This window comes from Podarcis vaucheri (assembly GCF_965113315.1).
Source record: "Podarcis vaucheri genome assembly, chromosome: 9".
In the NCBI taxonomy this organism is placed as follows: domain Eukaryota; kingdom Metazoa; phylum Chordata; class Lepidosauria; order Squamata; family Lacertidae; genus Podarcis; species Podarcis vaucheri.
Genome location: NC_138767.1, coordinates 21,183,981 through 21,207,580, shown reverse-complemented (window position 1 = coordinate 21,207,580; position 23,600 = coordinate 21,183,981). Strand labels below are relative to the sequence as shown.

At 40.9% G+C, this 23,600-nt stretch overlaps 1 protein-coding gene across 1 annotated transcript in view; it reads left to right on the top strand.

The window, feature by feature from the left end:
• STPG2 (sperm tail PG-rich repeat containing 2) overlaps positions 1 to 23,600 on the top strand; it is a 216,481-nt gene that overhangs the window by 49,346 nt on the left and 143,535 nt on the right. Inside the window, exon 10 of the mRNA XM_082238438.1 lies at positions 1,522 to 1,611. Coding sequence (XP_082094564.1) covers positions 1,522 to 1,611 — 90 coding nt within the window. The remainder of the gene's footprint in view (positions 1 to 1,521; positions 1,612 to 23,600) is intronic.

Here is a 23,600-nt window from a genome sequence, read left to right as displayed (position 1 = left end):
CCCACCCCAGGCTAGCTATGCTCCTGGTCCATTATTACCGTATTTTTCGCTCCATTAGACACACTTTTTTCCTCCTAAAAAGTAAGGGGAAATGTGAGTGCATCTTAGGGAGCGAATGGCGCTGCGCAGAGAGGTAGAGCTGCGCAGCGCCCCTTCAGCGAAGCGGGAGGAGGAAAGGAGCCCCTTCTGTTCCTCCTCCTGCTTCGCTTTCCCTCTCTGCGCAGTGCCTGTCCTGTGAAGGAGAGGCGCTGCACAGAGAGAGAGAACTGCGCAGCGCCCCTTCAACGACGCACCTGTCATGCGAAGCCGGAGGAGGAACAGAAAGGACTCCTTCTGTTCCTCCTCCCGCTTTGCAGCGACGCGCCTGTCCTAGAAGCCGGAGGAGGAACAGAAGGGACTCCTTCTGTTCCTTCTCCAGCTTTGCTGAAGCCCCGCTGCGCAGTTCTCCCTCTCAGAGAGGGAGAACTGCACAGCGCCCCTTCAGCGACGCGCCTGTCCTGGCTTCTGCCTTAGCCGTGCACAGCCTCCTCGGGCAGGGGGAGCCTTCATCCTGCTGCCTTGAAGAGGCTTGGCGCGGTTATCCCAGAAGCCAGAACAGCCACACGGTATCCCAGAAGCCAGATCCCTGTTGCTGTTCTGGCTTCTGGGATTCAGAATATTTGTTTCTTGTTTTCCTCCTCCCAAAACTAGGTGCGCCTTATGGTCTGGTGCGTCCTTTGGAGCAAAAAATACGGTAACTTGCTGGCTGGGGTAAAATGAGATAGAATATCTCTATGGGAGACATGCTGAGCAAGGGAGAAGACTCCCATGATTCCTTGTGAAGTTACTCTCACAAAGGTGCTCTTAATATTTTTATTTAAACAAATATTTATATCCTAGTAGGAATAAAATATAATTCTAGTAGAATTGCACACACTTAAGTGCTTTTATGATAAAGTTCGAGAAAGAGGTGAATCTTTAGTGGGATCTTTCTTGGGAGCATTAGAGACCAGGACAAGTAGAGTTGTATTAGCACCAGTGCTAACCCAAAAATCCTGCCTTGAGTAAGTCAAGATATACCCAAGCTGCAGGTGGGCGCAAATAACTCTTTTGCAGCTGCTTCAGTCTTTCCTTGTACAAACAGCTGAACATGACAGGATTCAGCATATAAATATATGCCCTTAGGTGTTTTCAAACCATGGCTTCATGCCCTAGTCTGTTTTGAAGCAACATGCTTGTAACAGGAAGCTATGGTTAGTTGCTGAATCCTGGCATGTTGAGTCTCTCACATGAAAGGATGAGTGAAGTGGATTCAAGGGAGCTCAACTGACCTGCATACAGCTCATGCTTATATAATCACTTGTTAAGATAGGGTTTTTGGCCTAGCATTGTACGTGAACAGCTGATTTGTGCAAATGAGTCTGGGGATTCTGCCAACAGACCAATATTTACTAAAACTGTAAAGTAGTGACACGTTCAAACTTCCCTTTGTAATGTAACCTCCCCTGCACCCAAACATAATACTACCTACTCAAATTTCAGGTTAAAGAGACCACTGAAGAACCACGAAAAAAGAAGAAGGAATTGGCCATTTTTGCGTCAGTTACAGAAAGAATTCCAAGAGTTAGCTCGGTAAGTTGTCTCCAGACTGATTCCTCTCCCTTTATGCTGCATGCTCCCAAATTATAGAATAGTAGGTAATCCACAGATTCATATTCTATGCAAGTATATAACTCTATTGCAGAAAATCGTTGTCCTAATAGACTTCAGTATATTCTTTCATTCTGTGGAAACAGCATAAAAGTTGGTATAGTGCAGTAGAAAATTGAATACTTTAAAAATACATCAATAGAGAATAATTCAGTGCTCATTTCCAGTGAAATTTAGGATGTGAACTTAACAAACATATGAATAGTCAAATTATTCTGACACACACACACATACCATATTTCTTCGGCTAAGAGCTGTGGTGTTAATTAGATAAGCATCTGCCTTCCCTATGGTGTGTAACTGAGAGGCAGGTGTTTAATTGAGGCTATTTAAGAGCTGTGTTAATTACACTTTGCATCTTAGTCCTCATGCAAACTTGGATTGAATGGCAACAATTTCTCTCTTGTGTAACCAGTCAAATTTAGAATGATAAGCTGTTACATTGGAGACTGAATCTGGGGGAGCAAATGTCAGATAATTCAAGAGCAAAAGGCAATTCATTAACTTGAAATATTGTTTCAGTGTTTCGTGGCTGTGTTGTAACTGGTGGAGACAGAGGTCTAGAATGGTGACGTGGAATTCTCTAGGGAAAAAACCAGCGGTGTAAAATGCGGACCTTTAGGAGCCAGTACCAAAGTGCTTAAGTTTTTCTGGATTCTCCATTAGACCAAAAAACAAAACAAAAAAGAGAGGTTCAAATACTTACTTTCTCTGTTGGGAGTATCCAGCAAAACTTAAGCACTTTGGTATTGGCTCCTTAAGGTCACATCCACAACATACATTTAAAGCACTCATACCATTTTAATGGTTGAGAGTCCTGTAGCTTGTTAATGGTTCTAGGAACTGTAGCTTATTGGGTTAAATGATTGCTTATGGGAGTTGCTATCTTTGTCAACGCCACCTAGAGACTTGAATGTTAGAGATCTGATAGTTGAAGGTCAGGCATGTGCAGAGCTTGTCTGAGACCCGGGGTGGGAGTCTTGTCCGGGCCAGACAGTGTAAGTCCTGCAGCCCCTTGGCACCCCCCCGATGACTTATCCCTCTGAGGCCCAGGGCAAGTGTACCTGGCTGCCCCCCGCCTCTGCATGGGTCTGTTGAAGGAGCATTGTCAATAGAAGGATGCTGGGTAAAAACATTAATTGGTAGACTTGGTCCCACTCACTGTGGAATATAGCTATAATGGAGAAAATCACACATATTTTGAAATTTCAGCAAGCACTAGACTCTCCAGACACTTTTTATATTGTTTGCCACTTACTGTACTTGTGACATATAAAGCAAAACCATCTTTTTTCAAGGCAACCCTTGTAACAAACATGGCAAATCTGGAACTATATTTGATAATCTGATCATGTTGATAGCCTTTCCTTGGACTTTGTTATTTTAACCCATGGTCAACTTTTCTCATTCTGCATCCCAATTTTATAGTTTTGTTTTTCATCTTTTAATTTTCATCCATTGTTATAATTGTTCTCTCTGTTTTATATGCATGATAAAATGAAATAAGAAAGCTTAGAAACCCCCAAACATTAAAAGGTAGCAGCTACTGAAGCACATGCCATTTTCTTCGGGGGGGGGGGATTTCAGACATGCTCAGACTTCCTCTGGCCTCCAAGAATCACCATCAAAAAGGTTTAAGTATAGTTCAGCCTTTTCCTCTCTGTTTTGAACTCCAGGTCCCATTAGCCTCAGCCTGCATACTCAGTGGTCAGGGTTGATGGGAATTGTTGTCCAATAATATCTAGGGGGGAACAGATTGGGGAAGGCTACAATAAATATTAATTTATTGACCAGAGAATATCCATATTGCTTTCCTTTTCACACACCCAACCCTCTAGTGGTTTTTACTTACGGTAATTTATTGTGGTCATGGAGCACCCCTGATGCATTTGCATTCTCTGGCTTGGATTTCTGCAATTTGTAATGACTGCTCCCTTTATGACATTGCCTTCCAAACCACAGACTATAAGATCTAGCCCCACAGTGCTTTCCATTCTCTCCCCAAGCTCTTTCTGTCTTATATTAAATTTAATCTATGTGATCCTCTGCTTATTTATTTATTACAACCACTATTTATTTGGAGACATTTGGAGTAAAGGAACATGACAAGTTTTGTAGGCAGCAGGGAAGGAAATCAGAGAAACATATGTTAAAATTATATTATGAATGTCTTAAACCATTGCTCTGCAGCTCCATGTCTGATGAAAAGTAGGCTTTTTTCAGTGACAGCAGACCCAAAAAGAAAGATCGAGAGGAAATATCTCTTATACAAGACAGAAGATGCTTAGACTGGGAAATTTTATTTAAATTATTTATGTCTTTCCTTTCTCAGTAGAGTATTTAAGACACATTACAATGTGTGTAAAAACAAAAAAGATACATTGAAATCATATTTGTACATTTGCAATTCTGTGTTTTGATGTAAATCTGAGCTCAGTGCTCTATCCCAGGTAAGTAGTTACAGGATAGCTGCCTAAATTATGAAAAAGTACAGCAGAAAAAAATCTATATGACTAATACTACAATATATTCAAATACTGAATGTATTGTATGGTGAGCTTAAATTCTCCTTCCAAGTTTTCCTTGCTGGACATATTCCTCCTATTACTTGCTTCCTTCAGTATTCCATAAATCCCGTATATGTAATAGGCTTTTTGTTATCCTGAGGTGGCTAGATCTCTTATCCCTGGGAGATTCTAGTGTGACCCCTGTGAGGGCACCTGTGTCTTCAGGCCTTCCCTGGTATCCATAGTGTGGAAGTTGCTGCTCAACCTACCGGGATTAGGTTTGGAAGAAGCATTCTATTGTAACCAATGCAGTAGGCTGCAATGTGTGATAGAATCTGGAAGTCGAGCCTTATGAGGAATTATTGAGGGAATTACGTGTGTTTAGCCTGGTAAAGAGGAGACTGTGAGAAGACATATGATAGCCATCTTCAAATATCTCAAGGGCTTTCACATGGAGGTTGGAGCAAGCTTGTTTTCTCCTGCTCCAGAGGGTAGGACTCAAACCAATGGATTCAAGTTACAAGAAAAGAGATTCTGATTAAACACCAGGAAGTACTTTCTGACAGTAAGCACTGTTTTAACTGTGGAATGGACTCCCCTGAGAGGTGGGAGATTCTTCTTCCTTGGAGAATTTAAAGCAGAGGTTTCATTACCATTTGTCATGTATGATCTAGTTGAGACTCTTGCATTGCAGGGGGTTGGACTAGATGACTCTTGGGATCCCTTCCAACCCTACAATTCTATGATTATATGGATTCACCAAGCCACTCCTTTGTGGCGTGGTTGGTCCTATATGAATGGCTTCCATCTCCACTTTCTTTTGGTACATGTGGAGATGTATGTTCTGGGTACTGGAACCCTCTTAGAACACTTACATGCAGTCATCTGCAAAGCATTGGTTTCCCTACTGTATGCCACAGAATGTCTTTATCTGATAAAAGGGGATCTATAATAATATGTTTTGCCATTGGTGTGCTTCCTGTGGGGAAGGATGTGCTTTCTGTCAATTAATTGCTTTACAATATCCTTAACAGACAGCCCATTAGTATATAATGAAGACCAGATGCTCAGAAATTTAGTCTTGTCCCGTGAAATGAGCTCCATGTTGACTATGCCAGTAACAACATTTTATTACAAACAAACTTAAGAAAAGAGATGTGGATATCTATGAAATCCTTGACTAAATATCTACTAAATAGTGATGTTCAGCAAGAAAGATATATATGGAAAATGAGATAGAAACTGTGGTTTGAAAAGAGAATAAATATTGATATATGCCACTGACAACTTGTATTGGACTCTGCAGTCATTTTACAGCACTGCTGTAGTATAGATATATTTAGTATACATACATGAAAATATTTTACTGTAAATGAAAGTCAAATAATACTCCAATTGTTTCAGAGTAAACTTGATTTAAAGAATAAATTGTATCCCAGGATTTTATAACTCAGTGCTTCATAAAGGTTTTCGATTGTAATGGATTATGATATTTATGCTTTAATATATTTTAATCCTATATTAAGCTGTTTTTATTGTACTGTTGAATGACTGGTTATGATCTTTTATTAAGTAATAAAAAATTGAATTTGTATCAAAAATCTTGGCTCTCCATTCCCTCTGGCAATCATTGGGAGCTTCATGAACTGAGACCCCCTTGACATGTACTTGAAGTGACATGGTGTTTGGGCTGTGCTGAGGGCAGCAAGCACTTTGAGGTGAGTCTGGAACTGGGAACCAGGAGCCACTAGACAGGCAAATATTTGGAACTGATGAGCAAGGCAGGACTGAAGGACGAATTACAGTGCAGGATCAAGAAAAAAGCTGGGAGTCAAGACCAAAGAATAAACAGCACCAGAGGACAAACAAGGAACTGGAGCCAAGAGGCATGCCAGAGGATAGGAAGAACTTGTTAAAGCAAGGCTCAGCCAAAAAAAGAAGTCATTTGTTCTCTTGTTCATGCAACAAAACTTTCAATGGGTAGGCAAAATTGGTCTAGAAAGTTGTTTGCTAAGAAGGCGGCCACCTACAGTTTAAATCAGGGTTTTCTAAACTTGGGTCTCCAGCTGCTGTTGGCCTACAGCTACCATCATCTCTTGCTAGCAGGGCTAATGTTCAGGGATGATGGGAATTGTAGTCTGAAATCAGCTGGAGACCCAAGTTTGGGAAACACTGGTTTAAAAGGTTCATGACATGAGGCAGGCACACACAGACAGACGCCAGCAGCTTCTGACACATGGTTTCTGCCTTAATCATTTTGTGAGGTTGCCCAGAACATCATTGGGCAAAAATCTGGTGCAGTTCTAGTTATCGTGTAGTGCAGAGCAGCGGCTCATGAAAGAAAAAGATTATAGGCCCTTATTACTTTTTATTTATTCATTTTCAGTTTTTTATTTTTTTATTTTTCAAAAAATTACAGTATGGATTTCCTTGCTTAAAGCAGGATTCCCATAGTAATGAGGAAACCAGCAACTGTGGTTAGTTTGTGGGTTTAAAAAATATGTATATGTGCAGAACAGCTAGTAAGGTCTTAAAAAAAAAAAGTTATTCCCCAAAGTGTATAAAGGGCACGTTTGCTTCACAATGCTATTATGTGATTAAAAACAAATTATAAAGTTCTGTAGTGAAAATGGTTCCTATTAAATTTGACGAGGAAGCTATCAGATGTAATCCACTATTATTATGCTGCTATAATGAGAACTGGTCGTAGGCTGCCATTAGACTGTTAATAGTGCATTGTACCACAGAGAGATACAGAGCATCATTTAAATAAAAAAGTGTTTATCACAAGTAAATAGCATTAGTCAGTTATGGGGAGAGAGTGCTTGCAAATCGTTCTATAAGTCTGCCCATCTCAATATTGTCCTTCCGTAATCCACTTAACACCACACAGATCACAAAGGAATTTGTTTCCTTCTTCCAAAATAGCTTTTGCGTTTTTGATACTGCTAACCTTCAGTTAAACAGAAGCTGTGCGCTTAAAATAAAAACAAAAACAAAAACAAGCTTAATTCACCTGTTCTAATTATTTAGTAAGGTTCAAGCTCCTTAGCACTCTTAAATCCAGTTTGGGATCCAAACTAGGCATGGGGGAAGACAGATTCATGTGCTAAGCACGTCTGTCTAAGCTGCATAGAAAAAGGTCTGAAACAGGTTATCTGTTCACAATAGCAGAAGAGGCAGAACAGCCCTCTTCTCTCCAGTAGCTCAGTTGGTAGAGAATCTGCTTTGCATACATCTCCAGAAATATTGAGCTAGATGGACAAATAAATGGTCTGTTCCTTCCTGACCGTTTACTTCCCTTAAGTCTGTTCTCCCAGGGCTTTTCTACTCAGCTGTGTACCAGTTCCAGAAGTGCTCTTGAGTGAGAGAAGGGAGCTGTGGCTAAAAAGACAAAGGGTTCTGGTCTCAGCATCTAGGAGTTATTTTTTGTCTTTTGTATTCAGTTCTGGCTTGAGCCTCTATCCCAGGAAACCTGGTCTCCTGTTTGGATATTTGCTTAGCTGTCTTCTCTCCAATCACCCAACATGCACATGCATAGTTGTGAGACAGTCAAGCAATATTTTTTGTTGAAATTAAACAGCAGCAGCAGCAATAAATTTGCAACATAGAGAAAATTCAAAGATCGATACAAGTTCAAAATTTGGTTAATGGTCTTTGTCTTTACCTTTTCTTTTACCTAAGATGCGAACAGTTAATTGGTGTTGTTTGCTTTTTCTGAAAATAAAAATGGGTTTAAAATATCCCAGCAGATGGCAGCAAAAAAAAAAAAAAGACTCCAGTGGTTCCATTTTGAACGTTATAGCTTTGCCACTATCAACAGCAGATCAGAAACACAAGTAGTAGAAACCACCCATTCGTGATTCTGTCCAATAGGAATTGCTTACTGTGTGTGTGTGCATATGCAAACTTTTATGCAAATATGTATAGTATTTTTGCTCTTGCTTTGGTGATGGCCACCCTACCAAGGGTAGTGGTGGGGCGGTTTACACATAGTTGGAAAAGAGAAAATTCAGTGCAGCACCAACAAAAGATAGTGCAGATTTGCATAAAACTAGCACATGCAGATTTACATGCATAAATAAAAAAAAAGTCTAAATAGAAATATAAAACATCTCACTATAGTTGGGAGAAACTGAGTAGGTGATGTGGGTGCCTGCCTCCGGTAATGACTGCTTCCTGTAATGTTGGGCGCATGGCTATCCTACTTCCTGGTAGTGATTTCAGCCATGGAAGTTGAGCCCATCTAATTGTGATTTGATGAACTTCACTGTGCTAAGGCAATAATGTGAGCATACCCTTACTATATCAGTCTGTTTATTCCCATTCTATCCACTCCAATTGCCGCTGGCTCTTAAAAGTCTCAGGATGAAGTTTTTCTTACCCTGCTACCTGATATACCATACTTTGAAGTAGATATACTGGGGATTGAAGATGAGACTCCTCTGCATTAAACCCATTGTCCTTTGCCGCTGTGCTGTGGCTCTATTCCTCTTAGAAGTTGAGCAGTCTTGGCCCAAGCAAAACAAGTTAGAATTCAGCTAATCATTAACATGCTAATCAAGCCCTGCATGGTTTGAGAAAATTCTAATTGTAACAGATTGTTCTAAAATGAAACAATCCCCGATGCATTCCTGTAAGTTTCTTCCTCATTTGCTGTGCTAATGGAGGAATAAGATTTATATACTTGTCAGAGTAAAAAATAAAGCTTATAGGCTTCGTCTGGTTATTTTTCAAATTTCAGAAACATTATGTCACTCATGCTGTGCTTTCAGTTTTCACTTAAAAGGCATCATTGCAGACCCTGCTGTGTGATTGTTCTTTGTCTATCCCTGAGACCCTCAAAACTTGTGTAAGTTTCACCTATTTCACTTCATTACCCAAACTGCATCTGTTGCCTTGAATTAAAATCATTTTTACCTATCAAAGAAAGCAATTGCACTAAAATTTCATTTAACCAAATCGTTTGGGTCCTAGGATTTGGTTAGGAATAAATGAAATTCAGTTGTTGGGCAATTGTAATCCTGGCTTTACTTGCTTGACAAAGACAGTGAGAATATAAAAGGGCTATCACTGAGCAAAAGGACTTGGTAGTTACTGCTGACTGAGGTGTTTATCTACTGAAAACTTTTGCATGATTTCACATGTGAGAATTTAATATTCATTTTATGAAATAAATTACCCTATTAGCTGTACAGTAGTTTAATTGTATTTTATGTTCAACTTATGCTGTGATGCCATATGGCAGTGTAGAGCTGAGACTCTCTAATCATTTACACATTTCTTTCTTTTCTTACAGTAAATTATCCTTCCAGGAATTTGTAAAGTGTCTGTGTTCTATATATTATTCATTTTTAAAAGTTGTTACCTGCAGACCAAGGCTTTGAGACAGAAGTAGCTAAACTTGTTTCTGCAAGTTATATGGACTAGATATGGATTTGTATGCAAATTATATGGTTTCTTTGTTTCTCTGGGGCATAAACAAACCAGGCTACCTACATCTGAACCTGGGATTATGACTTATTTCTCCCTTATAATCCATGATAGCTAGCCAACTTGAAGCCATGGTTTCTCATTGGTTTGTTTGTCCTGCTTATACCATGGGAGGAGCAAAGTGAGAGTGATCAGGCAGTGTGTACCAGCATGCTGCTAAATTCTTATTAAACCACAATAAGGAAAAAAGTATGATTTATCATGATGTGTGGACATGGACCCTCACTGCATCTTTACTCCAGCTTCTTCTCTTTCTCATTAGCTTTGATCCTTTCTCATCCTCATATCTCTTATTTCCCACCTGTGCCAGTCTCAGAGGTCTTTAACACCAGCAAGATGGCGCTACTAGGATGGTTCATTTTCTCATGTATTTCTTGCATAGTTGTAGTGATCACTGTATCTGAAATACTTCTGCTTTTTGGTTGATCAAGCCAACTTTCTTTCATATCCTCTCCCTCCCAAAGTTTTTATTGCCATATAAATATCCACACAATGTTTAAACTGTTAATTCCTGATTAATTTTATTCTTGATCCCCTTAATCATGCACAGCCCAGCTTCTTTAGCTTTTTCCTCTCCTCTTAGACTATAATCCCAGGGAACAGAGACTATGTGCGCTCTTGGTTTTATTGATTTTTGCATAGCACACACACACACATCGTGATTCACGATATATTGCCAGGTCAAAATTATGAAATCGATATCACGATATGAGCTTCAAAACGGTTTTGGATGATATATCAATATATTGTCCTGCCCTAGTCATAACCTGTGCTAAGAATGCCCCATGACTTTTTTTAAATTTTAAAAGTATGTCCATCCCAAAACATAGGCAGGTGTCTTAGCCCTGGTCAGATCATTGGTCTGCCTAGCCCAGTATTCTCTGTTCTGGCTTACAGCAGTTCTCCAAGACCCTTTTAACTGGAAATGCTGGGGATTAAACATGGAAGCGTTCATGTGCTATACCACTGAATGATGGCCCTTCTTTGTACAGCCCCTAATTATGTATTTGCACAATATGTTGCTCAGTGATTGGCTCTTTCTCCCTTGGCTACCCATTCCTTATGAGTCAAATGGATACCACCTTGAATTTGCACTGGTCATCTGAATATTTGAACTGCCTGTAGCGAGGATACTTCCTGACAGCAGCCTAACTTTGTAGGCGTCAGCCAGACTGTCAGCTTTGAAAGCTGTAACTACTTCTTCCTCCCTTGAAGGAAGTCTTTTTCACCTTTTGATCTCAATGCCAAAATGTGAACAGAATTAATCTATTTTGGTCCCATGTTTTATGCAAAAAATCTACAGCAACATTTACAGCAAGGAAAATATGACATATGCCTCCAGCAGCCAGCTGCTTAAGCTCTTTGCATCTTGCTGTTTAGAAAGTCAATTTATTTTTTGCACAACTTATGCGCTCATATAAATAAATTTGAAACTATTGCAAAATGAGACACAGTAATCAGTTCAAACTCAGCAGTTGGCAGCTATTAATTGCCATTTACACACATTTAAATGCAAGACTTGTGATTGCTTTGATTCATAAAATGTTGAAGATATTTTTTAATGGGGATTTTAAAAAATCCTGCACTTATTTGGAAGTAGAGAATTATATTCATGTTGGTTTTCTTTAAAGAAGGCTAATTGCTATCATTCAGTAGGTCAAAGAGTAGTATGGTCATAAATATAAGGTGATCAGTGTCTTTCTGCCCTTATGAGTTGCACAAAATGCCAGTTTGATCAAGATGGTGATGTGATACTGTATATTGAAACAACTACTATTTATGAGAAAAAATGTTCTGCAGATGACTTCTGTAAATCCTGTACATAGTAATTATACATGGTACCATGAAGAATTAGAACTCTGGCCAAAGGACCATGTTGTCAATTGTCTCACTGTTGACCCAGGAATTTGCAGAAGAGATGATGAGCTATGAATTAACTGCATGCTCAACCTCCCCATTCTGCCTTGGCCCTCTCTGATAGTTGCCTCCAACATGTCCCAGCTCAGTGTGGTTCAGGTCCCAGCTGTCTCTGCTACCACCTTCTAGTCCATGGCCAGCACTGTCACCTCTGCTGCATTATGGAAAGCACCCACCTATGCTAAGCCCACCTCACTTGCTATCCCCCTCCCCAATTGACTCCTGCATTAGCTGTCAATATTACCATTGGGACCATAACCAACAATGAGAGACCAACTGACCTCAGGCACTAGCCCAACATGAAAGAGGTAGCTGGTTTTTTTCCCTCCTCTTCCTTGACCAGCATCCTGGGGTTAGATGGTTTCATTGCTCCCTTTTCAGTCCTGCTGGGATCTGCTTCCCCAGCCTCTTCCCTGCACGCAGCACAGTGGCAAAGCAGACCCCTGCAGCCAGCAGGATTGTACCGTCTGCTCATCAGCTGGTTGTTATGCTGTCACATAGTTGAAAGGGGCTTTCCACCTGTCAAATGCACGGCCTTGCGAGTCTCCTCTCCCTCCCCTTTTAAGCTCTCAGCCTCAGAATTTCATTTCTTATTTATTTATTTCATATAAATGACAAACCACTGGATTGTAGCCTCCCTCAAAGCAGTTTAGGGGGGAAACCCATAAAACAAGAAAAGAATCAAAAAGAAAAAGTAACAGCAATAATTCAAGACTTTCACAAAGTTAAGATAATAACTAAAAACAGATCAAAATAGAATTTATCTGAAAAACTGCCTTCCACTCCATTGCTTGATAAAGGCATTATGATCAGCAAATGGAAACTGGTTAGTTTTGCCATGGCCTGATGATTATCGGCCCATAGTAACACCAATACTTCCTTTTTAACTGATGACACTAGTGTTGTGGAATAATGAGAAGCCCCGTCAGTATTGGCATTCTACCAATGGACATTTTAAAAATTCCTCCAGCTCCTGAAGTCACATGTATTTAGGGGGCCATTCCCCTGAACTTGAATTTCTGATCTTACTGTTTTAACTATTTTTAAAACTGTTTTGATAGTGGTGCATTTTAATTGGCTTGTTTTGTTGTGGATTTTATTTAAGCCTATTTTAATGCTCTGATAAGTTGTTTTTGCAAATTTTAATTTTGCATGGACGTTATAATTGAGCTTATAGTTGTAAACTGCTTGCACCCACAAACGCCATCCAGTCACATTAAGCTGGGGTTGTATAAATCTGCAAGGTTATGTAATATTTTTATGATGGACATTATGGTAGAGTAGTGGAGGAGGCCTAGTTCCTAGCAATGCCTAGTTTCAGTACTGAATACAATAATTTCACAGTGATGCTTACAATATCCAGAAACAGCTATCCAAAATGTGACGGTCTTATAGTTTTAATGTATTGTTATTGCCTAATTTCAATTAGGTATTGTTGGGTTTTCATTACTGGAACCTTAAAAATGTGAGTGGCTTATAAATGCTGACAAGACTTTTAACTAGGAGGTGTCACTGTTAAAAAAAATAATAATGATTGAGCATGTTGGCTATAAATAGATGAGACATTTTACTCATTTACCACTGAAAGTCATTTAATAATTCCACGCTGAGTCCCCTTTCAACAAATTTAATGAAAACCAGCATGATATTGTGGCAGCTTCTATTGGATTTTTCTGCCATTTTCATATGCTTCGTGGTGTGAGTGATTAAAATAGCAGCTAATAAACTAGTATTAAAGGCTCTCCATCTTCCATGTGTCTCACAAACTGACATAGACCTTTATAGACTTTTCCTCCTCCTTTCCTGAAGGGTGTCCTTGTTTTTCTTTTCATTACCTGGGAACTAAAAATGGTTAAACAGGAGTTTTGGGGCACTCTTCCCTCCTCATTCCAAGAACCAGTGTGAAGCTATTTTGAGGCAATCCTAGCAGGAAGTAATGAGCTGATTTTCAGCCCACTGTGAAACTTTATTAATCTGAAGAGACCATTCTGAAATCCACTTGATGAGCTCTGGAGTAACAGAGCCCTGTGGCCATGCCGTTATTTATTGGTCTTCTTGGATGCTTTAAGCTATGAAATGCCACTTTCACTTCTTGAATATCTTTTTACTGTTTTGCTTTCATCCGTTTATGTCTTGTAGAGATATTAATAAGGTTGCATTGCACCCAGGATAAAAGGCGAAAGATTTGCTTTCACTTCTTGAATATATATTTTCCGGCATTTGGAGATATCAAAGCTACATCAAAAGCATTGACTGAATATGAAACAGCTTTACGTTGAGTTGCTTACAAGAGTTGTGTCCAATATGTCTACATAACTATCCCACAAATGCAAGGATTTGTGTTTGCGCTATGGGACACTGCACATTCTCCAAATCTGGGAACCCATAGAGCATTTTTAGGGGGCGTGGGAGGAGGAGGGGGGAAGAAGCCCTGTTGCGCTATAAATCTTTATGCCTTATGCTACTTAGTCTTGCATTGGATACAAACCAAAATCACTGCATCCTGTTTTTTAAAAGTTGTTTCCACTTTTCTAACCTGGTGTCCTCCAGATGATGTTGGACTACAACTCCCATTAGCCTTGTATAGGCAGTGTGTGCATAGTGTTGCAGCCAGAGAAGAAACTCAATCCATCAAGGGCTCTCTCCTTTACAAAAATGCTTTATCCCATATGAAAGCTGACAATACTATGCCAGTAGATGTTTCAACTTCATCAAGTCTTTTCCCCCTTTAGCAGATGGGACTGTACTGTGCATCCTTAGAGAGTTATACCTCAATAGAGATGTCCTTTGGGTGAAATAAATGCTAACTTGTCCATTAATAAGCCGTTGATCCCGCAGTTGTTTATATTGATAGATGTGTTGCACCGGCCTCTGATTGCTGATTTAGGGAGCCCTGGCTGTCATCGGGGAAATCCCTGGTTTGTTCCAGATTTTAGGCAACATAAATCAAATCAGTCAGATGTCATTAAATGCCCACAACACAAATAAGTTTTAACTGTAGGTGACAATAAATGGTTCTACAGAGACGGCTGTTATATATTCCAAGGAGTTGTCACCTGACAGCTTTTACTACTTGTGCCTTGGTTTTTGATAAACGATTCAGCCTTGATAAAAACTAATTTTCAGATACTTCATGACAGGGTTCTGCCCAGCACCTTCCCCAGCAGCAGCTCTCAGCTAGCTCAGTCATGCGAGCTCAGAAGCAGAACGCTGCTGTTAAAATATATGTGGCTGTCTGTATGCTGCAGCCTTTGATGAGTTCTTCTGTGGATAGGAAACTGACTCATCTGAGGACTTGGGGCAGCTGATAGAAGGATCCCAAGTGCTCCCTGCAACAAGAGCCAAAGAGTAACATAGAAGTGGTAGACCATAATCCTAGGATCCGTCTGCACAAAAGTATCTCAACTTGGAGGAAAGACATATTGTGTATGAATGTAAGATTGGATTGAGGGAAGGAGAGGTCAGGTCCTATGTAACTACAGTGGTACCTCAGGTTACATATGCTTCAGGTTACATACGCTTCCGGTTACAGACTCTGCTAACCCAGAAATAGTGCTTCAGGTTAAGAACTTTGCTTCAGGATGAGAACATAAATCGTGCAGCGGCGGCGTGGTGGCAGCAGGAGGCCCCATTAGCTAAAGTGGTGCTTCAGGTTAAGAACAGTTTCAGGTTAAGAACAGACCTCTGGAACGAATTAAGTACTTAACCTGAGGTACCACTGTACCTAATTTGGAAAACAAATCTGCCCAGCTTGTAATGCTTGAGTGTATTTATGAATACAATACTTTTTAATCTTGGCAATTAAAACATTTTAATCTTGGATTCAAATATCAAGAGCTTTCTATCAGGTAATGCTGATTTGCCAGCAGTGATTTGATTTGCTAGCTGTCCTAGAAAGGACAGACCTTGCCTTTGTGACTCTAGTGCAGGGGTGGGTAAACATCTTTTGTTCAAGGGCCATGTTCACTCTTGGCCAGCCTGCCACAGGCTGCAAGCCAATGGGGAATGTGGCCAAAAGTAAGTTTGGTCACCCCTCACTTTCTTGTGCGCACACACACAGAGGCACTCAGTCTGCCCCCCTTCCCAAGCTGATCCATGTCCATGCTGTTTGGGATAAGATGGTCAGAGCATATGATGCTAAATGGATAGCACTGACTCTCATTTCTAGGCCTAATTTAGTAAGAAGCTGATGTTAACCTGTAAAGCAGAGATGAGGGACCTGTGACCCTCCACATGTGGTGGGACTCCAGCTCCCATCAGCCCTACTCAAAAAGCCAGTGGTCAAGGATGATGGGGGTTGGACTCCAGTAACATTTGGAGAGCCACAGGTTCCCCATTCTGCTATAAAGCTAAAAAATGGCTTGGAACTAGGTTATCCAAATATTTGCTTTCACCTGCACCAGCCTGAGTGTACTTTAAAATAAGCCTCAGTGACTTTTCTCAAATGCTTGCTGGTATGGTCTGTTAGGTTGTTGTTAGAAAACGCTGGGGCCTAATTTGAATAGTAGAATGTCTGGCATCTGGTGGGTGGGGCTTTTGTGTTCTGCTCCAGAATCGGCCCCTCCTTTCGTGTGTTCAGTTAAGTTCAGTTAGAGACCAACTGTCAATCTTGCCTCATGATGTTGTTTTAGTTTCTCTCGGGCAGTACGTTATTGTGTTACAATTTTCTTTTATTATTAAAGCTTTGTTTGACATGTACGTGGACCGCTTACTTTGCTAAAAGAAAAGAAACTCTGCTGAAGAGTGGTGGAATATCCTAAACTTGCGTGAGTGAGGGGATATTGCCAGTCTGACAGGAGAATTGATTTTTTTAAATCACCCCCACCCTCCACAACAGTTGTTAGGTATAATTAAGAAGAGGGCCCTTGTGAGCGTGACCCCACAATTGTGTGCAGATGGCAGCTTCTTTGCCAGCTTTTAAACAGGCACTGGAAATGCATTTGTTTTGGAGAGGCTTTGAGTGAATATGCTGTCACATAATAGAATTTTAAATGGCTGAAGGATTTTTAAAGTTTGGCTGGCTTCAAATTAGTTTTGCTAAGTGGGCATGTTTTAGGCCTTTCATTTTATTAGGTTACTTTTATAACTTGTATTAATTTCATCTAGGGTGGCATTCAATGTTAGTCTTACTCGGGAGTAGATCCATTGAAGTTAATTGAAGTGACTAACATTAATTTTGATGGGTCTTCTCTGAGTAGCACTTAAATTAGTTTATGTTTTGTGTATTTTAACATTTAATAGAAGGTGCATTAGGAATGTAGTACCCTAAAAAAGAGGGATGTGGGTGGTGCTGTGGTCTAAACCACAGAGCCTAGGGCTTGCCGATCAGAAGGTCGGCGGTTCGAATCCCTGCAACAGGGTGAGCTCCCGTTGCTCGGTCCCTGCTCCTGCCAACCTAGCAGTTTGAAAGCACGTCAAGTGCAAGGAGATAAATAGGTACCACTCCTGTGGGAAGGTAAACTGTGTTTCTGTGTGCTGCTCTGGTTCACCAGAAGCGGCGTAGTCATGCTGGCCACATGACCCAGAAGCTGTACACCAGCTCCCTCGGCCAGTAAAGCGAGATGAGCGCCACAACCCCAGAGTCGTCTGCGACTGGACCTAATGGTCAGGGGTCCCTTTACCTTTACTTTACCCTAAAAAAGAAGGTAAATAAACACACATTTGAAGCATAGGTTAAAAATAGAATAGGTTTTTATATTTTATTGGTTGTATCCTACTCAGAATGGGGTAGGCAAGCCTATTATTTTCACTAGTTGTACTTTGAATAGGACTAGTATTGAATATAACCCTTTGTGAGTATTTTTGCAAAGTTTTCAGCACCCAAATAATTTGCTTACCCAGCTGGAACTTCAGTCTAATGTGGATTCTGTTGGCCTCTGGCAGAGCAAAATATTAAATGAAGATACTCATTTATCTGAGAAAAAGACAAGATCATTTGATATAGTTACCTTTTGCTTTCATGACTCTTCTCTGGAAGTCATGGCCCAGAGAGAATACTGTTAAATTTCTTCTGCAGTAATTACGTTCTGAGAGCTACCTCCGCGGATTTATTTTCTTTATACCGGGAGAGACAGTTTTAGGAAAATCGGAACAATACTTAATTTCTTTCCTGGTGCAGTTTCATTAGAATTTGTCCTCAAAACATTGACATAATAATTGAATGTGAAGGCTCCCTGAGCATCAGTGTCCGTCATAGTCCTGTGCTGATCAGCCACGGCGGAGCTTAGTGGCAGGAGAGGCCAGCCAATCAGCCAGGTCTCAGGGAGGTACTTGCCTGGAGGCAGAATCCATATGCAAGGTTCACTCCAGTCCTAAGGTCAGGAGTATCTCAGTTCACGTAGTCAGACGGTCTGGGGGTCCAGAAAGCCGAGAGTCCAAGGTCCCGAGAAGCAAGAAGCAGCAAGGTCTGGCCAGGAAGGGCAATTATTTTTTTTACAGCAACTGACTGAGGCTGGAAACCCTGCTTAAGAAAACTGGAGCCAGCTGGTTCACACCAGGAGCAAGAAGGCTGATCAGCAGCAGGTAGAGTCACTGCCTTCTGCTCCTTCAGGCTGCTGCTCGGCAGGTGAAACTGACTCCTGGCCCATGACAATGTCCTTTCCTTCCCCATAAAATATTACAAATTATTTTTATGTCTCCCATAAATTTGGGTATTGCATTACTTGGGCTTATTATTATTATAGAAGAGAGGCAAAGACCTGGTGCATGAATAGATCTTACTACCTTCATTCTCTGGGGACTCTCCAAAGTAGCATTTGCTGTGGCATAAGGGGATGCAGCCAGAAAGGAAACCTGGCTTCCCCCCTTTTACCCGTGGAGAAGTATTTTGTCCATTGGCTTCTCTTGGATCCTGAACATGTCTTTCAAAATGCAAGGCAGGTTTCCCCAAAAACAGCACACAAAGTGCAGTACTAGTCTTCTTAATACCTCTCAGTCAAGTTTTTGTTGAAGGAATACCAACTTGCTCACATGCATGGCTAAATGCAAAGTTGGCAGATGAGTTCTCCACTTCTCATATTATTGGTGTGCTTGTTGTTGTTGTTGTTTAGTCATTTAGTCGTGCCTGACTCTTCATGACCCCATGGACCAGAGCATGCCAGGCACTCCTGTCTTCCACTGCCTCCTGCAGTTTGGTCAAACTTATGTTGGTAGCTTTAAGAACACTGTTCAGCCATCTCGTCCTCTGTCGTCCCCTTCTCCTTGTGCCTCAATCTTTCCCAACATCAGGATCTTTTCAAGTCTTCTCTTCTCATGAGGTGGCCAAAGTATTGGAGCCTCAGCTTCAGGATCTGTCCTTCCAGTGAGCACTCAGGGCCAATTTCCTTCAGAATGGATAGGTTTGATCTTCTTGCAGTCCATGGGACTCTCAAGAGTCTCCTCCAGCACCATAATTCAAAATCATCAATTCTTTGACAATCAGCCTTCTTTATGGTCCAGCTCTCACTTCCATACATCACTACTGGGAAAACCATAGCTTTAACTATACGGACCTTTGTCGGCAAGGTGATGTCTCTGCTTTTTAAGATGCTGTCTAGGTTTGTCATTGCTTTTCTCCCAAGAAGCAGGTGTCTTTTAATTTTGTAACTGCTGTCACCATCTACAGTGATCATGGAGGCCAAGAAAGTAAAATCTCTCACTGCCTCCATTTCTTCCCCTTCTATTTGCCAGGAGGTGATGGGCCCAGTGGCCATGATCTTCGTATTTTTGATGTTGAGCTTCAAGCCATATTTTGTGCTCTCCTCTTTTACCCTCATTAAAAGGTTCTTTCATTCCTCCTCACTTTCTGCCATCGAGATTGTGGCATCTGCATATCTGAGGTTGTTGATATTTCTTCTGGCAATCTTAATTCTGGCTTGGGAGTCATCCAGCCCTGCCTTTCGCATGATGAATTCTGCATATAAGTTAAATAAGCAGGGAGACAATATACAGCCTTGTCGTACGCCTTTCCCAATTTTAAACCAATCAGTTGCTCCATATCCAGTTCTAACTGTAGCTTCTTGTCCTGCATAGAGATTTCTCAGGAGACAGATGAGGTGACTAGGCACTCCCATTTCTTTAAGAACTTGCCATAGTTTGCTGTGCCTAGTGACTTCAAAATTTGAGAGGAGTGTAAAAATTCTGTGGTTCTCATCTTTTACTGATACATAAAACAAGGTTGTGGACCTTTTTATATTACAAATATAAAGTGCAGTAAGATGTCCATGAGGAGCTAGATACCTTTTCCTAGGGGAGGTAGATACCACTTCTTTTTTGATCCTAGTTCAGTTCTTTGTGAAGGCAGAGTTCATTTAGATAGTACAACCGGCCAGTAAAGTGGATATATTTGTGCATCAGTCACTTGCCAGCTGTCAGGGATAGACAGGAGTTCAGAAGGGTGGGCACGGGGATGGTCCAGGGGAAGGAGCCAGTAATTTGTGGGGTTCTGTTCCACTCATGTGGCAGGAGGAAGAGGAAGGGGTTGGGCAGTCAGATGGAGGAAAAGTTACAGGAACGAACAGAGGTCGAAGAGAGAATCCTAGAGAGAGTTGGGTCATTTCAAATCTCCTCTGTCACCTCCTCCACGGTCTTCAAGAATGAGGAGGGGCATAAAGGGACAGGAGCAGTTGGAGCTGACACACAGGAGAAGTAGCTGGTTGCTTGTGTGCATCAGTTGAGAGGGTTTAAATGTGCTGATGGAGGCATGGATGTGTTGTTGCTCCAGCTGTTTGGGCACAGGTTTGAAGGAGATGCCTAGCTAGCTGTTTAGCAGGTGACTTTTGCATCTTAGGAGCTGATGTAATTGAGTGCTGTGCCAATAATTAACTAAAGTTCCAATCGCGTGGCCTCATTGTGGGGCTGAGGGTACTTGAGACACTGTGTTGACTTGACACGTCAGCACAAGATACAGAAAGCCTCTCCTCTTCCCCATGTGGAGGGGTTGTGAGCGGGTTTTGCTTCTTGCGCTTCACAGTGGGCGTAGATGGCCCACTGCATCACAAAGAGTCCCTGACCTGCGTCATGCCCGCAGCCAGCCAATACGGCTGCCGGGGGGGGGGGGTTGCTGCTCTTAAACGAGCATGGGAGTATGGCTCAGCCTGTTTGTTTCCTGCACGCACAGATCTCCCTCCCTCCCTCTATTCTCATGCATTCCACACCTGACCTTGCTATGGACCTCGGTTGGTCGCCTGTTGAAGGGGGGGCCTGGTAGGAATTTTTTCCACTTGGCAGATTGGCACCAGCCACTTGGTTTTTCACCTACCTCATAGCAAATCGTCACAACTTTGTAAAGTTTGGCTGTTAGGCATTGGAAAATGTGTTTTGTGTTGGAGGAGAATTTGTGGCCATCACCTACCCCTCCCTTTGATGGATATTCCATTAAAGGAATCTGGCAGTCATGGTTCCCGTCTGATGTCCAGGTGGTGGCTAGGGCCATGGCAAGACCCTCCAGTGGCTCTAGGGGAAAGCTTCCAGTTGATTTGCATCAACAAGCTCCCCCTACAGGTTGTTAACCCTTGTGTGACTCCCTGCAGAGCAGACAGGAGTCAAGTATAGTCAGTTTGGATCCAATGCCTAAGCCAATACCACTCACATTCTGTAACCAATAAAGTTGTGGCCTTTTTTAGCCCATTAACCTAAATTACTTGTGTCCACGTGTCTTATTTCATCACAAATAGGGGAGCGGGACCTCGATTCACAACTCCTTCTGCAGAAATAAAATTTATTAAATATGTTAATATGAATGGAAGACAAGAACTCTGTAGCTGTTGATATGAGACTAAGATCAGGACTGAATTTAATTGGATTAATCAAGATTTTGGAAGCAGGAATAAATAAGAACTTTGCACCCCAAAACCCAGTACACGAGAAGTCACACAAATTGTATAATTGGCTTTATAACTGATATATATTTGGATGTGAATTGTAATTTGACATTGATAAAATGTGGCTGTTATTGGACTTCAGTAATTGAAAATTAATAAAAATCATTTAACAAAAAAAAAAAGACTTAACATGTCAGCCAAGGATCAGGGCTCATAATTATTTCTGTGTATGATTACCTGCAAATGTTTTATTTTTGAAATACTAGGGTATATGAAGTATTTTTTCTTGTTTATGAAGTACTCACAATACCAAGTTAGAGAAGTTATATAACAGACCTACTTTCAAAATATATTTGCCTTCTCCCAGGTGTATCATTTTCATTTATATTTGTAAAACTGAAGTAGATGGACTAGTACTCTAAAGTGCTCAATAATTTTCTTTTTGAATACAAAGGCATGAGTGTGTTTAATATATTAAAAAAATAAGACTGTCCTTCCTAAATTTGGATGTAAGCAACCTTGACTGTGAAATTTCAAAACTTAATGATAATAATATTTAATAATAAAATTATCACCAGAATTTTTACATTTACTTTTGATATATGAAGCTGTAGATTCACAATGACTGTGATCCAGACATTTAAAAATTATTCAATGAATAATGCAAAACACAATTTAGTGTAATCCTATAAAGTATATGAAAAAATTAAAAATAACTTTTGATCATGACAGTTCTTCAATAGTATTAATGAATGATAGACTCCTTTATAAAGTGTCTCATCTTTTTATGTCTGATATAGATATTAGTAAGATTACATTGCAGCCAGAATAAAATTGAATTACAATTACATGTCAGTCTTTTGTGCATTTCAGTATCTGAAACAGAGTTCAAAACCTACAAGGAGTATGATTGGATTTTTAAAGAACTGTATGGGAGATTTTTTAGACTTTTTAATACAAAGCACTTGTCATCTGAACAGTTAGCTGATCTCAGATGCGCATCTGACTTGAAATATGCCGAGTTCCTGGATGTTGGTGAAGTATCTTTTCTGTATGGTTATGTGAAATATAAGGTGATATGGGACTTGGAACCTATGAAGGTGGGGATGTGATGATGGAAATAGTATTAACCCAAAGCAAGGTTCCTACTTGCTCAGACCAGAGAGTAAGCCTGATCTATAACTTTTTAGAAGAACTATGAAATATCACCTGACCTTCTCCAGCCTACTTGTGCAAGAAGGCTTCTGTGGTTGATGTCCATGTCTCTCCTGTACTCAGAACCGTAGCTAGGCAATCTTGCGCCCCTGGCAGAATTGTCCAGATTGCACTCCCTAGACATGGACAAATTGGCTCTTCTTTCTGCCTGTCCTCCAACCCCCCCTTGCACTCAATCAATTCCTCACGCACTTCACCTTGTAATGAATTCTTTTTTGTAATGAATTCTGATCGAAGGAGGCCAAAACAGAAAGAGGACACCAAGATGGGGAAGGCTGACCTAGACAGGCGTCTCCCCACTTACGCTTGGGTTACGTTCAGGTTGTTGGAGTCCTGACAGCTGGTTGGAAATGAGCCAGTGTCAAAGATTGTGGCCTACAAACCAAAGTACAGGATTCAGACTAGGGAAAGGGGTAATGAGGAGGGAGGGAGGCAGAAAACTATAGTCATACCCTGAGTTTAGGTTGCAAACGACAGCAAATGATGGCCTTTGGGCAGCCAAGAATTTGGCTTTGCCCCATTTGACTCTGAGAATAAATGAAGGTATTTGCAATTTTCCAGTAAAGTGTGGTTCATTTCAGAGTCAAACCAAACCAATCAGGGGTTTTGCATTCCAGCCTGTTTTTGGGCTCCCTAAATAGTAGAAGTGAGTGTGGAATGCTTCGCTGCAATTGAAGATGAAGGCTGCTGGTCTCACCTGGCAATCTCATGTGGGAAAAAATTCCTTTAATATTCCAATTATGGTGATTAATTAAAGCTTCCAGATGAAGCGAAACTTGTTCATTAAACCTCCCCAAGGTGTATAGAAAAAGTGTTCACACTACTGTAACAGAGTGGCTCTCACATAATGCCCCAGTGTGCTTACATAAATCAGGAAAACAGCTGTCCAAATAACGTCAAGTGTCAGTAAAAAGCTGAAGTAGAATGGGCCCACAAACACAAACAGAGACAGAAAACTGGAGGATGGATGAGTGAAAGG